Source organism: Scatophagus argus, chromosome 23, assembly GCF_020382885.2.
Source record: "Scatophagus argus isolate fScaArg1 chromosome 23, fScaArg1.pri, whole genome shotgun sequence".
Classification (NCBI taxonomy): Eukaryota; Metazoa; Chordata; class Actinopteri; family Scatophagidae; genus Scatophagus; species Scatophagus argus.
The window spans coordinates 5,532,691-5,548,157 of NC_058515.1; the positions used below are offsets into that span (position 1 = coordinate 5,532,691).

A 15,467-nucleotide genomic window follows, 5' to 3' on the forward strand; every position below is an offset into this window, starting at 1 on the left:
AGGTGGTGCTGTTACACTACTTTTCCCACATGTGAAAGACACATCACAGTATCTGTATGTAATTGTGTACCCTCATGGATCCATATGTACAGAGATATTAGTTAATGCACCTAGAAAACTATATTTACTCACAACACAGTCACCTTTCTGTCCAGTCTGATGTTATGTATTTTGTAATTTTGAGACAGAACTATATATATATATATATATGTATATATATATATATACACAGTTCTGAGGTAGTTTAGAGGGGAGACTAGAGAAGTTTGCACTTTTTATTGAGCTCTTTTTAATGCATTCGTCTCCAACACTCCTGTTGAAGTAGAAATTGTAGGATGATGAATCAGAACGACGTGTTGTATGTGCACACAAGCACAGGGTTTCTGTTGTTATTTTGCAGTGAGTGGCAGTTGCATAAAATTAAACCTGCAGATCTGCCATGTGTAATTGTAACGTGACAGCACATAACACAACACGCAAAGACTGCAGGTGGGACAGATACCTGCTGCTGGCTGTATAGAAAGTCACCAGTAGGCTAAAGAAAAAGGCTTTCATCATCATTTTTCATCTTTATTATGATGATAGGAATAAAACTTTTTGAGCATGTGGTCACATCTCGTTGAAAAGCATAGAATAAAAGAGGAAAGACTTAAGTTGCATGTGGCTGGATTGGCAAGTGCAAGGCCAGCCTCCCACTTACCAAACGGGCATCACGTCAGAGCATCTAGGGGAAGTAACAGATTGTGGAATGATAGTGTGTTTCAGTGGGATGCAAGACATATCAACGGAATAAACATCAGTTCAATTAAAAACAAAAGCAGCGACATTCTGCTGGGTTCCATTGACTCCTCAGTTCAGTTCAGCTTCACTGCTGTGAGGGTGCGCTGGGATCGCTCCACCAAAGAGGGACACGAAAAACCCCAACACCAGATGATCCCCTCGAAACAGCAGAAGGTAGATACTCTGAGATGGGATGAGCTGTTTGTATTTGTCTTGTCTTCATTTTCTCTCATCTTTGACTTGAATTGTGCAAAAATGCTCCCATTTGTTTTTCTTTTTCCCCGGTATGTTTTGATTTGAAATGAGGAGGTGTAGAAAATGTTGAAAAAGAAAACACTCCTGCTGCTGCAGCTATTATTACCTCTTCATGCGGTTGTTGACCTTTTTTCCTTGTTTTTTTTTGTTTTTTGTTTTTTGTTTTTTTGCTGTCTTGTGCATGGAGCCTGCAGCCTCAAGCCAAAATGAACCGCCGTGTCGGTCAACATCTCAGCACTTGCCAACTTTCCTAGCTTTAACTGTTTTATATCATAAACTCTTAGATTTAATAACCAAATAATGTGTCGTATTACAACGCTCACAGAGGTCATTTTTCTGAGTACTTTTACTTGATAATATATTTAATTCAAAGGTTTACTTATGCATGATGCATGTTTTATTCCCTTTCAGACTCTGGGGCGGTCACCTTTGGGGAGGTTTATCACCACTTATAATAGTGACTATAAACCCCCCAGTGAGCGCCACCCACAGGTCAACCAGGTGAACCCCAGGACTGAAGCGAAAGCTGCTCCTGTACTTATCAACCCAACTCAGGTTGGCTGGATTGATGGATGGATGGATGAATGAATGAACAGACGGACAGATGTGTTGATGAATAGATTGATTTACTGTATTGTTTTGTTTTTGTTTGTTTGTTTTTTTACCTGTCTTGTATTTCATCAGTACTTCTACATGACAGCTAACAGCATCAGTGGCTTAGGTGGCTGTTCACAGGTAAACCCCAACAGCACACACTCACAAGTCTACAACAATGTTCTTTATTCCTATCTGGCATTCTGTTACCTGTACCACCACCACTCCTTCATCTTTCTGTGCTTTATCTCTCAGCCCCCCTCTTGTTCCCTCTTCCCCGCCTTCTTGCCTCCTGTTTCTGAGGCGGCCGGGGTTGCTGGCTCCACCCTGACAGGCGCGACGACACATGAAGTGGGAGTTGCTGGGGAGACTGGGTTTGGCGAGGAGGAGGAGAAGACAGGTCAGCTGTGCTATGGTTTTTGTGGAGAGGATAAGGAGTTGTCTCTGAAACACGCTCATACAGCCACACGCTCATACACATCTAAGCTTGCAGTTGTACTGGTCCTCAATCCATTTTCCTCTTATTGACAGCAATTGTGTTGGAACAGCAGGATGCAAAAGATGAACCACAGGAAAAGATGGATGTTCTCTATGAAGAAGGTTATACAGCAGGAGTGATTTGATTGCTATTGTTTCAGTGGCTCCAAGAGTAGAGGACCACAGGTAATTTTCATAAACCTTTTCCGTATTTGTGCAATTTTAGGTGTGATTGTGTTGTCATCTCATGTCGACCTGGCCTGCTGTGAAGATTTCCTAAGAACAGCGTGCAGAGAAGTGGGGCAGCTCCACCTCCCTATGACCTCCAGTCTGGTTATCCCTGACAAAGGTGGAACAAATCTCGGTTTGACACGCACAGAAATGCACCTGTCCAATGACACATAATATTTAATTTAATGTAAAAAAAATTACTCCACCTCTACCTTGTATAAAATTTATAAGAATAATGATCACAAATTTTCTCCTAAATTTATATGAAGAACTGCATAAGTTGATTGTAAGCAGTCATTAGCATCAAAAGTATAGCCGAGGAATGTCATTAGTTTTGCAGCCATTTAGTCCTGAACCAAATTACTGGTTTTGACCTGACACTGGTGCTAGAAGAAAAGTCAAGGGATCACCAAACTTCTTACATTTCATTCACTGGGGGTTGTAAATGTCTCAACATCTTGCCCTAAAAGGCTTTAGCTCAGGGCTAAACTAGGCTAACTGTTTCCCCTTGTTTCCATTCAGGACGCTAAGCTAAGCTAATAGCTGCTGGTTGTAGCTTCTTATTTACATGAACAACAGGAGAGATCTTCTCATCTTATTCACAGCGAGAAAGAGAATAAATGGTGTTTTTACTGCGTTTGAGAAAAAAAAAATCACTGCACATGGTAAAGTGCGAGTAAACTGCAATTAAGTGCATTAACTGAGTGAGTGCATTTTCTTAATTTCCACTCCTGATTAGATGCTGAAAGTTGGGATAACAGCGTCTACCCCAGGGGCTTGGGACCAGCTATTCTACTGAAAAACAACACCTCTCTTCAGCCCCCTTGCAGACAGCACAGTTGGTAAAACCACAGACACCTTTTTAATAGTGCTATTAGTTGGATGTGTTATTTTCTGACACACTCTTCTCTTCTTTCCCCACATTCACAGCTGTGCACAGGAAACTGAGTGCCCTAATAGCTGTCACTTGAAGACACCAGCCTTCCCTCGTGGCAGCACACAATCTCTGGCCTGTGTGCAGCCAACTGTCTGCCGCACGGAGCCCAGCAGGAAGCCATGGTTGACAGAGTACCAAGCCAGCTACACTGCTGCGGTAAGAAGAGGATAGCTCCACTGGGCGCGTGTGCGTGTTAGATGATCACTAATCTCTAGCCCTGTCCTCTGCTTTTTTAAGTTCTTTTATCTTTGTCCTTTATTACCTTGCGTGTCCCTTTCCAGTGGGCTCAGCCTAAGATCCAACAGAGTGACCTTCACCATTGTCCTCTTCCTCATCATTTTGTCCTTCGGTCCAATCCTCAACCTTTGTTTCAATACATAGCAAATTAAAAATAAAAAATGTTTTTTTTCTCCAACCACGTACACTTTCACCACAGAGTCACCACATATGAGAAATACTTCCTCGCCAAGGTAGCGGTCAAGGATTATGTCTGTGGTTCTCAGTAATCTTGCCTCAAAATACAGAAGCTGAGGATGAGTCATAACACAGCAGTAAACCATCTGCTGGCAGGCACCCGCAGGAGGCAGCAAAATGTGTGTGCTTGTTGTCATTCTCCCGTTTAAATGTGCATGCGGTGAAGTGCAGCGACAGACAAAGTATTCAGATTCTTTACCAGTGCAAGTAAATGTTCTGCATTCAAAAGAGTAAAAGGACGCCATCGTATATTAACAGATTAACAATGCATACATCTGTAAAGAAAAGATCTTTAGCAATACTCTATGCTGTAACTTGTAATTCAGTAGTAAAATAGCAATATCAGATAATCATGTCTTTTGCATACGCTTTAACATTTTAAATATTTACTTACACCTAAAGTTAAAACTGGATCAAACATGTAGCCTCACAAGGTCTCGGTAAAACATGTCACAGACTTCAAGCACAATGACATTTATCAAGCAGATCAGCCCAGAAAATCAACTCAACTCAGCTATGATGCTAACGTTATCCTGTCAGAGCCTCCAAAAAGCTGCACCAGAACGCTGCCTTGCTGGTAGTTTGTAATAATCAAAACAAAAAAAAAACCAAAAACTTACAGCTGTGGCTACAATCGAAGCCACAGCAGAGCTACCCACACCCAGTGGCTTTGGCTACAGTCAGAGCTCAGATGTCTGCCATGATCGTAAAGAGTTCAAACTTGGCTCATTGCCATGCAGAGTGCTGGCTGTACGAAGTCCCGTTAGCTAAGGAGCAGAGACGATCTGGTATGACGACCTTAGAGGTCACATTTCTTCCTTATAAGTAATAAAAGTGCACACTGAGATTTGTAGCTTAGCTACACACCACTAGGATGAAAATCTCTCCATTTACTTCTCATTAAGGCACTTGAGGGACTTTGGAATATGATGACCTTTTCATCACTAACTAATCACAAGGTTTTTACAATCCGAGGCATCTTCATTCAGGGAGCTCGACGCTGCGACCCTTGCACCCTTCCTCCCTCCTCCTCGTTTTCTCGTGCAAGAAATAAAAGTCTTCTTTCTATAATTAAAAACCTCAAAAAATTAACACTAAAATTGAAAAAACATTCCATGAAAGTCCATGAAACGCTGGCAAGTGAACCAGTGCCAGTCCCCCCCCCCAGAGTGTAACAGAAGACGAACGAAAGATATTTGTCTTTAGCAACTTTATTTGTCTTTTTTCATTATTTTTATTTGTACTGAAATTCATACTCTGTGTCTTCTGGACTTCTTTTTTTTTAACGACTTCTGTCTAACTCATCTAAACAAAATCACCAAAAATGATTTCATGTTGTACAATCCACCTGGCGGACATTCCTATTGGCTTCACCAGGGTGCCAATCGACAGCTGTGATCCAACACTGTGCAAGGAAGTTCCATTTTAACCGAGTCACTACTGCACGCATTAAGAACACACGAGAGTACTTCTTAGCCTGAAAAAAAAAAACGGAAAAGCTGCACGGATGTGAAGAAGTGCTTTCACCTGTCAGACACTTCAATGAAGTACAAGTGCCCAAGTGTCTACTTAACACTAATACAGTCAAATACACAAGACATTATTGTCATGGTTAATACCACAAATGAACAGTGGCATAAAGGTTAAATTTTCAGATCACAAGATTTTCCTTAATGACAATACTGCCTCTGCATTTTCAAGCCAAGATGGCTGAGAACTAGAAAAACTGACTCAATAATTAATGATTACTGTTGATAAAAATCTGGGTTTCCTAAAAAGCATCTTCACAAATACGTTTTCCTATTGGCTCACAATTTAACGGAGATTATATTTGCACCAAGGGGGGCGATGCTTCAGGGAAAGCCAGACCACAACACAGATTTATGGTTAAAAAGAAGAACTTTCTCAAAGAAGTTACCCTCCAAAGAGAAGAACAGCAAAGAGACCATATGGTCAGCCACGTGTTCCATACTGCTTTATTCTAATTGGCTACGACAATATTGTCCCCTTACATTTCCCTCCTGCAAACAGGACTGAATGGACACCACAGGTTCCTGTACCCAGTAGACACAAAATGCCTCATCCTCAAAACATGAAGGAGAAAAAAAACAAAGAAAAAAAAAGAGGAGGAGAGGCTATCTGAAAACCTGATTTGGATATGGACACTTAATCTGATGCTGGACAACGAAAGCAGTTCCAGCAGAAAGAGGCAGTGGCATTGTTCCAGACCAAATACTCCCCCTGTAACAAGACTGTTCACTACACCCTGTAAATCCAAACTGAACTAAGGGATGAAGTCAAACAAAAAATGATGGCAAGTTTCTTTAAAGGTTTAAAAATCTCCGACCTTCCCCTCTCTATATATTTGTCTTGATAACCTCAACTTGATGTATGAATGGGAAAACACCTCTCTTCGAATAAGACCGACAATACATAAACACAGACTTCCACATAAATTGGGAAAAATAATATTTAAATCCATGATTACACCTGTCCATGTCTGTTAAGATCCCTCCAAATACAAGCATGCAGGGTGGGTGGGGTGGGGGTGGGGGTCTGTATTTAGTTTGGAACGTGGCCGCTGCAGATACAAAGAAGAACCCGCATTTCGAGATGAGCAAGGTCTGTGATGTCACAGGGAACTGGTGACATCACAGGAGCAAACGTTGACGGGTTTGACCGACCGTGGTGACTCTACAGAGCAGTGGCGGAAACCCATCAAGTCCCCTGAAATGTTAGTCATTCTCTAATCTCACTGTCTTGGAAACCTTCAACCTGCTGGCGATGTAGTTTTTACAAATTTGACGGCACACGAATTAACACGTATGTGAGGTGACTTTTCAAGTCAAGTCAATGTTTGAGATTTAAGTTTTGTCCTGGCATCACTCCTTGGTAGCTGCCTAAGTTCCAAGGGGACATCAATGAGATCTGCATGCTCTGTAAACGTCAACAGTGTCATCTGAAATGCAATGATGAGCTAACGCCCGCAGTAGGGCGGTGCTGGTATTACATCCATCCCCCACCCCTGTTCCCAATGTCCCTCAGTTTACAAGAAACAAACAGGAAATAAAAAGATTAAAGAAACAAAAAAGGAAAAGAAAAAGAAATCCCCCCACCCCCCAACTGGGCCTGCCAGCACGCCAATGACTTCAAGTGTGTAGGTATATGTGTGTACGTGTGTGGGAGAGAATCAGTGTGTGCGCGGTCGTGGCCGCCAGAGTCTCTGAGAATACGAGAGGACTTGTGTGTGTGTGTGGTTGCGTGTGTGTGAGTGTGCGCGTGGAGGCTCCATGGGGGTGAGGGGGACTCCTAGTATTTCTTCCCCGGGACGAACTCCTTCGCTTCGGGATTCAAGATGCTCTTCCTCTGCAGAAAAAGACACGAAAAGTAAGAACATATGTCTACAGAACACATTCCTATAGTAGTAAGGACATATTTCTTTTAACCTAATCGCTGTTTGTGATCAATTTCTAAGTAAGCTTTAAAAAACAAAATCTGCTATGAAATCAGATGCATGTCTGACTGACCGCAACTTCCTCCAGGTTGCTGTGGTGATCGCTAACAGACAGGCCGTTGAGCTGCTGCTGCAGCTGCCCCACCCCCTGATTGTTGAGGTCACGTGAAGGGATGAACCAATCCTGGTCCTCCTCCTCCAGCATCTCCTGGAAGCAGCGCTCCAGGAACTCTTGCTCCAACAGCTCCTCTTCCACCTGGAAGATGACGAGGGGGAGGACAAAGAGAGATGAGTCACATAAATGCATGAGCAAAGAAACCGGAGGGGGGCGGAGGGGGCAAGTGGATAGAGGGACAGAGGAGGGATATGAGATTATTTGCATGACAAGTAGGTGGAAGGTTTTCCAAAGAGACACCTTCTCAGTAATATGGTGGCATTAAAGCACATGACTCATCCTGTCAAGCAAGAGAAAAAGACTTGGGAGGTCGAGAGGATGAGAGCTGAAAGGACCACTTAATACTGGAAGAAGACAGATTTGTTGAAATAGATATGTCAAATTTCTATCAATATGTAACTAACCATGTAGGATCAAAGGGTGGGTGAGGGTGGGAGACAAGCTGACAGCAAAATAAAATGGTAGAGCAGAAATGTTAACGTTCACATATATTTTGGTGCGGGCATGCTGCTACAGGTACTGCTGAGAAGACGGGGCGGTGGAGGGCGGGGCAATATTTGTTGCATGGTTTTTCCTCTTGGCGTTCCCAATGCTTTGTCATCTTGCTACTCTCCTCTCCTGACCGAGGGCCAAAAATACTTAAATACGTATGAGCCACTGACACAGCGCAAAACTAATGGAATTACTTCAAGAGACGGTAGATACGTGGGAGTTACTGAAAGACGAGCTGAGACGGAGACCAAAACAAAAAGAAGGGATGAGAGTAGAAAGATAATATAAAAAAAAGGATTAAACATATAAAGTCTTAGTCTAAGTGTGCTTACATTTCTCTAGAATATATATGAGCACTCACCTGTCTGTTATACTCCTCTTCATTCTCCATCCACATGTACTCAGCGAATGGATTGGTGTCGTTGCCCTCTCCCGCATGCCCGTTGGCCACTGGCTCCTTTCCCTCCTTGCCCGGAGCTCCTCCTCCTCCAGGAGTCTTGGCCACCTCTGGACCGCTCATCTCAGCCGGCTCTGCATGAGAAGATATTCACATACGGTACGTAAACAAACACAGGAACACGAAAACTCCTCACCGAACGTCATGGTAAAGTATACTTTTAATTCAAAAACAAATGGCAATAACAAATCAAGCATCATGCATTCTTCCATTCTTGAAGACAGATAACTGACTCCTATTCGTTAGCCCACAGCTGGGTCTTACTGGCTGTCCAATTTACATGATCTCATCCGAGTCAGGACTCCAATGCTTTAGGCACGGATTCAAACTGAACAAATTAGGAGAATCTCAACTACATTTTAGCTACAGCTGGAAAACTGCTCCCCTGTGTAGAAAAATCTTACTGCTTGTAAACAAAACAATTTTCCATAGCTCATGATCTGAATAAGAAACAGACTGCAAAAGCAGCTGGGACTGATCCTGGTCTCCAAAGCTGCTGTGCGATATCTAAAAATGTCCTTACTGCAAAACACCCAAATGAGTAGAAAGGCTTAATAGAGTCGTTGACATTTTACGACCGCAATCAATCGGTTTTCAGCCTGGTGAGTTGCAGTGCTAAAAGGCCACAGTGTGTTATTATTAACCAGGGAAGTACATAAGCACAGACTTAACACCGCAAAGCAACATTCACAGGCAAACAAACATCCAGAGCCTTAAATCAGTCCGCTTTGGCTAATAAAAAAATAAAAAAAAAGAAAAGAAAATACAGAGCAGTAGCCACTTCCTCATTTCCATACAAGGTTTCAGTTTGGTGTGTGAACCAAAACAATGAAGTCATGTAAGAAGTCAAAAATGTCAAAACCATGAAATATAACAAAACTGTAAAGAAAAAGCACCAGTTAGAGAGAATTACTAGGAAAAAAAAAGTTGAAGCGAATGAGTGAGTCATCAGACATAATGGAACTGTATGTTGCAATGCAGAGTGCAGGGGCTGTAGGTGCAACTCACACATCTGTCCTGCTGCTGTCAGATGACTAAGATTTATCACAACGGAGGGAAATTGGTTCCATACAGTGAGAAAAAAAAAAACTCAATTGGGTATCAATGTTAAGGTTTCGTACAGATGCTTTACAGGCATGCAAGCTACAGACGCATAAAATCTATACTTCTCATGCTAAGCAGTGTGTCATTTTAGAGAGTAATTCTGAGAGTGCTCCTGTTATTTAGGGATATTCTGATGGAGTGATTTCTGACTTTCATTTAAAAAAAAAAATAATACCATATCACAGGCATGCTACACTTAATTAACAAAAAACAGTAACTACACATGATTATTTGTGCATCCCTACTTCAGCAACTGAGACGCACAACTCCTGCTCGGATGAGAAATGCCAGCTATAATGACATAATCCTCAGACTGCCAGCCAGCTCTAACAGACTTGTCATGACTCAACTGCGGCCTCTCAGTGGGGAGAGAAAGAAAACAAAGAAAGAAAGGGGAGGGGAGGAAAAAAACAACTATGATCTTAACTGAGCCATGAACACAGCCCTCAGCCTGATATGTTTGAGCTGCTTCCTCAAACTCCCAACAGCCCCCCCCCCAAATTCAGGACACAATGTTACAGGTGACGCCTATACCTGTCTCGATCAATGTAACTATGTGGGCCAAGAGTGACCCGAGACAGACTGTTGCTCACTGTACACAGAGCCAGTACGGACATACTGACCTTCACAGGAGTTCAGAGAATAAACATATATAATCTAACTAGGTCAGCAGACTAAGAGAAGGTGTGTGTCTGGCTTAAAACTGTGAGAGTTTCTTTCCGTCTTCTGCAGTCAGTGATAAAGCAGTTTAATAATGGAATGCAAAGACATACATGAAATGTTAAACAACAATGCAAATAAGGACAGGAGAGAGATTTGGGGTACAAGAAAACATTTTGCAATAGAAAACGACAGACCTAAATATAAATTCTGCACTGGTTGAGCAAGGTGCCAGCGTGTTCAAAGTGTTTGAAGCTTGCATGTGAGAGCATGCCAGTGTGTTCAAATTCATTTTCACTGGAGCTCATGGAGTGTTACAGAAGAGCACACATTTCTTACATTAACTGAAAAAAGTTTACCAAACACCCGAGATGAGCAGAAAAACAGAACACGATGAAGTTTACCCAGGATGTCAATCAACAACATTCACCAAAGAAATTCACTGAGGTTAGAGCGGAAATGAGCACCTAAGTCATTTATCAAGCAACAATGTTAAACAAATTTCTGGAAAATATGCTCTGCTCTATATCATTTTAAACTGAATATCACTGGGTTCTGGATTAGTGGTTGAACAAAAGTAGCAACTACAAGAACGAGCAACTAGAACTTTTGTCTGTTATAGATTAAACAAAAATATGAAATTTAATGAAAAAACAAAATCAACAGATTCATATTTATTCAAAGAGTATAAAGCTAAAAGCGTCATGTCAACTTCACACCTAAAAATCAATTCTAACAGACGTTAAGAGTCACTGTGAGCAGGCCTCTAACTCAGAAGTGCATGGCGGTTGACCCAGCGTGAATGAGGAAAAGTGGAGACAACAAGCACTGTGCTATTATGTATTGCATGTGGCATTGAACATGTTCATGTTGCATAACCATGTGTTGGTCACCATGTAATATTTAGTTAGCGGAGCCTAGAATCTTCCATGCCCGCGAGCAGAGTGAGATCTGATCCGATTCAATGACGGTGAAGGATAAACAGCAAAAAGGCCTGTTCTCCAGTGGGTCTACGCAGAAAATATCCAAAATTCGGAGCAAATTAGAAAAAAAAATTGCAATGATTGAGCTCTAGGTCTGTGTAAAATTGCATAATGTTATGATCTGAAACACTCAATTGTATTCTAGTTGTAGATGGTGTCAACATTTGTTGACTGCATGTTCCTGACAACTAATCCAAACACTGTATGTAGTATTCCCAGGCTAAAATTAAACCTTGCTCTTTATGAAGGCCAATAACGAAGATCAGTTTCATTGCACTTCTAACATTAATTCTATAATTTGCCCATTTTATTTTGCATTCACGTCTCTACTTACAAATACTCGGAGATGGCGGCAGTAATTTCGTTTAAGTTAAAATTAATTACAGATGCAATTCGGTCTTCCTCGTGATAGCTGGGATTCATCTTGTTAACTTTCCAATCTATCAAGCATTTCAATATCCCATTGATCAAAATCATTTATAGAGCAAAAATGGCAAACATGTCACGATTCCACTTTTCAAAAAGGAGGATTTGCTGTTTCTCTCACTTTCATGTCATTGTACATTGATTACTTTTCGGTTTTGCAACTGTTGGATGAAGAAAACAAGCTGCTATGTGACAATGTCACCCTGCGCTCCTGATAACGGCGATGCACGTTTTTCACGTTTTACAGACAATTAAAATAAAAATAATAAATACTGAATATTGAACTCGACGGGTGAAAACGTCAAGTCAGCCTCCCGAGCAGTTCTTATCATTTGTTAAGTTCTTAGAAAAAACTATGCTATATACTTGCATGTAGGAGTAAAAAACAAAAAAAGCTAATCCGATCTACGAAGTGACAAAAACACGGAACACGGGAAAACGGAGATATTTTATCCAACTCCATCAACTCTACATAGTCAGTGCTTTGAAATGCACCGAATAAACCGCTACATAACAGGTTATGTAATGTAACAGTTAGTGTGCTGTGTGTGACAGAAACTCGGTGTCGTAGTGGCTTATAGCCTGCTAGCGTCTTCAGAGAGCTAACCAGCTAAACCAGGTGTCCGGGCCTACCTGGAAAGTTGGTAAATGGATTGGACGGTCTTAGCCGAGGTAATGCTAAGTGGCTACTTTACACTGGCTAACAAGCTCGGTAGACACACATAGCTGCGCTGTCAATAAACGGGCCTAAGGTGAAAGCTATCCCACTAACAACAAAGGGTGGAACAGAGCTAGGTGCCCGAAACAGTTTAATTTTTTTCATTGAAGTTGTCCAGTGCGTTTGCGTGAAAACGGCTCGAACGCAAACTCTGCACCAAATGAAAAATACATGTTTATTTTTTACAACACGTAAATCAAGCATCGAGGTCAAACCCTATTCCCGTTTAGATGCTTGACGCTAAACAAAGTCGGCTGCTCCGTTATCAGCTAGCACGCTGCTACAGCATGGCAGAAGCATCTGTGAAGCAGGTCAACAAAACAAGCCTCCGCTTCGGCGATTACCACAGCGTTACACACACACAAGACGAACCGTCAAAAATAACGGTTTTCAAATGTTAAAGTTACCTGGCATTGTGCTCTTGGTGCTCGCTTTTAAGTATAACGTTACACAAAGTTAATGGAACTACACAGCGAAGACTGCGTGCTCGTCGTTTCTCCAGCGGGGATTACTCTGTGCGGCGATGCAACGTAGCTCAAGTTGGCTAAATCTTGTTAGCCACCTTGCTAACGTTAGAAGGAAGCTGGGTCAGTCACGTGGTCTTGTGCTGTATTCATGTCTATCGGGAATGTGAGTATTACAAGCAAATTTCACCTGACCGTAATTCGAAAATTTCATCTTCAGTTTTATCTAGTGGGCATAGGAACATGGGAACAAATGTTCCCATGCTTGTCATCGCAGCTTTATAAATAAATTACAATATTTATTTGTCGATGAATCCTTTCAACTATAGTTTTGAGCTAACTGTAATTAAAAACAAAACTTGTTGTTGAAGCCTTTGTTTCACACATACAGCATATAAAGTTCAGTCTCGTGTAAGCGCAATACTGGTTCATTGCTTGTGTGTTTTCAATATCAGGATGGATATTGAAAAATATTTATTAATACTGTTGAAATTTTGATAATAATTTCAACTACATTGACCAAACACATTATAAATGTCTTATTTCATCTGAATATTACAAATGCAACCAAGTGACAATGTTCAGAACATGTTCAGTTCCATTTAAAGGATCAACGACATTAACACTAACAAATACTAGGACAGCGCATGTGCAAATGAAAAAACTGACCCAAGTGGCGTCATAAAGAACTGATGTTTGTTTATTGTGCAGAAAAATATTTGCAGCAATGCACAGAAACATACGTGTCCCCAGTATGCATCTTACTACACCACAACATCCGGTCATACAGTATTTCCATTCCTACTCCCCCAGAGAAAAAACTGCAGAATAACACTTTAAATCATGGATCCACTTTCAGCTGATGTCCATTCTGATGAAAAAGAGCCAAACTTTTCTTCTCTGATGAGAAAAATAGACCAAACATGGATAATGTTTTGTTTTTTGTTTTTTATGTTATTTTTTGTTTGTCCTATTTAATCTAGAACAAAAATCACAACACGATACCACCAGCCTTGGGAGGGGGATAATTGTGAGGCTGTTGCATTTGACTACATTAGTTTTAGCTAGGTGTGCCTACTGGACAAAAGCCAAAGAAGGAAAAGCAGTGAGTTTTTACATTTGACAAGTGGGACCAGTTGCAGTGTTTTCCCAAAAAGTGATTAATTACCAACATTGTTTCTAATAAATGTAATTTAAATCAACTAATCCACTGGCTCCCAACCTGGGGGTCAGGGTCCCCCAGTGGGTCACAGAATAAATGTTGAAGTAAGAAAAAATAGGAAAAGAAACAAAGTCCTCAGCACAAAGTGTACTTAATTCTACTGGACAGCTTTACCTCTCTCCACACTTAAAAATGATTTCTAAGTGGGTCTAACCTTTTAGTAGAGCTGTTTACGGTTAAAAGGCATGTGCAACCCAAAGGCAACGGAAACACAAATAGACAGGTTCGCTTCAAAGGGCCATAAGCCAAAAAGCTTTAGAACCAACAAACTCATTAATGTAATCGTTTCTGCACTACACGTCACGGTAGCGTGGTAGTAGAAAATCGGTGCTCAGAATGGGTACTTGAAAGCAGCATGTGAACAAACATCCTACAAGCTCCACCACCATACCGTCACTACGCTCTTCACTCTCTTCCAAAACACAGATGCCTGCGTGGCTTCAGAAATAAAAGTATTTCTGTCGATTAATAACAGATAATACAACAAGTTAAACTTAATTTACTTTTACGACAAGGACTAAACAATTGTAGTCCACTGATGATGGACAGGCTATTAAATAATAAGGTCTGTTAATAGAATCAGTGTGCATATTACACTACAAAATTCAGATAAAAATCCGACATTTGAAGGTTGCATCTCAGTGCACTTGGCAATACTCCAATAATGTAGTTTGTCACAATGCAACTATAAGGTTGTTTTGCCGTCTTTTCATAATAGTTTTTCTATCTTTTCAGACTGATATTTGAAGGCTTAAGTGGTGCAACACAACAAGTAATGTTAGTAGGAAATGGTACATCAGTAAGAAATAGGCTTTCACACAAAGAAATAACATAAGTAAAGTATCCTAATTTTTTAAACAACATCGTATACAATTAGCCTTTGGTGTTGCTTTGCTCGTCTTTCTTTGTCTTTCCTTATTTTTTGTAGCAAACAGCTAGCTTCCCCCTTTACTCCATCAATAACAACAGACTCACCACACAACTTCAAGTGCAAATAGGGGGGCAATCCGCAAACCAGCTGTCGGGGGGGAAACGGCTCTTTTCCGGTCCGGGATGTCACAAGAAAACCACACAGTCAAGAAATTCTTCTATTAAGCTCCACTACGCTAAACAACCGCAACCCCCTTTGTCAGTTAGCTAGCGATATTGACTTAAAACGGATAAATCTACTGTTTCTTTGCCTAGACGTCGAGAGGGAAAAACGTTGTGTCGTGGTAACGTTTGTCCAGCTGTACACTTCAGTGATTGGTTGTAATCTACGTCCGTCATCGCGAACTTGAGATTTTATTGGTCCAGATGATCAAATGCCCCGTCCCACCTCTCCATTCACGTAAGTAAACAAAATATAACCCATTTTCTTGTTGCCCATTTCTGTAATCAATATGACAAGTTAATATTTGACAACGTGGCTGTATTAACTAGGTCTGACCTTTCTTTTACAACAAGGATCTAGTTTAATCTTTGTCAATGCTCTCCGAGGTAAGAAAACGAGAGCACAAAAGTACAGCAAACATTTGATATGCAAGTATGAACAGTGTCGTGCACATTCTTTTCAGGGGTGAGG

The 15,467-nt window shown here is 41.1% G+C and overlaps 2 protein-coding genes across 4 annotated transcripts; one reads left to right on the forward strand and one right to left on the reverse strand.

The window, feature by feature from the left end:
• Nucleotides 1-501: 501 nt before the first annotated feature.
• Nucleotides 502-5,321, forward strand: LOC124054950. Of its 2 annotated transcripts, none has more exons than XM_046381503.1 (9): nt 502-954; nt 1,447-1,590; nt 1,720-1,770; nt 1,885-2,029; nt 2,161-2,229; nt 2,333-2,455; nt 3,077-3,179; nt 3,268-3,430; nt 3,556-5,321. In XM_046381503.1, exons 1-9 carry the CDS (start codon nt 604-606, stop codon nt 3,661-3,663), a joined length of 1,257 nt encoding a protein of 418 aa, XP_046237459.1. In that variant the 5' UTR covers nt 502-603; the 3' UTR covers nt 3,664-5,321. The 2 variants fall into 2 exon arrangements, with proteins under 2 accessions (XP_046237459.1, XP_046237460.1); XM_046381504.1 differs by lacking the exon at nt 502-954 and adding an exon at nt 1,205-1,362.
• On the reverse strand, nt 4,944-15,112 carry paip2b (poly(A) binding protein interacting protein 2B). 2 transcript variants are annotated; one of them, XM_046381509.1, is made up of 4 exons: nt 14,879-15,112; nt 8,231-8,400; nt 7,276-7,458; nt 4,944-7,114 (listed from the first exon to the last, which is right to left on the reverse strand). In XM_046381509.1, exons 2-4 carry the CDS (start codon nt 8,387-8,389, stop codon nt 7,058-7,060), a joined length of 399 nt encoding a protein of 132 aa, XP_046237465.1. In that variant the 5' UTR covers nt 8,390-8,400; nt 14,879-15,112; the 3' UTR covers nt 4,944-7,057. The 2 variants fall into 2 exon arrangements, with proteins under 2 accessions (XP_046237465.1, XP_046237464.1); XM_046381508.1 differs by lacking the exon at nt 14,879-15,112 and adding an exon at nt 12,625-12,786.
• Nucleotides 15,113-15,467: the final 355 nt, after the last annotated feature.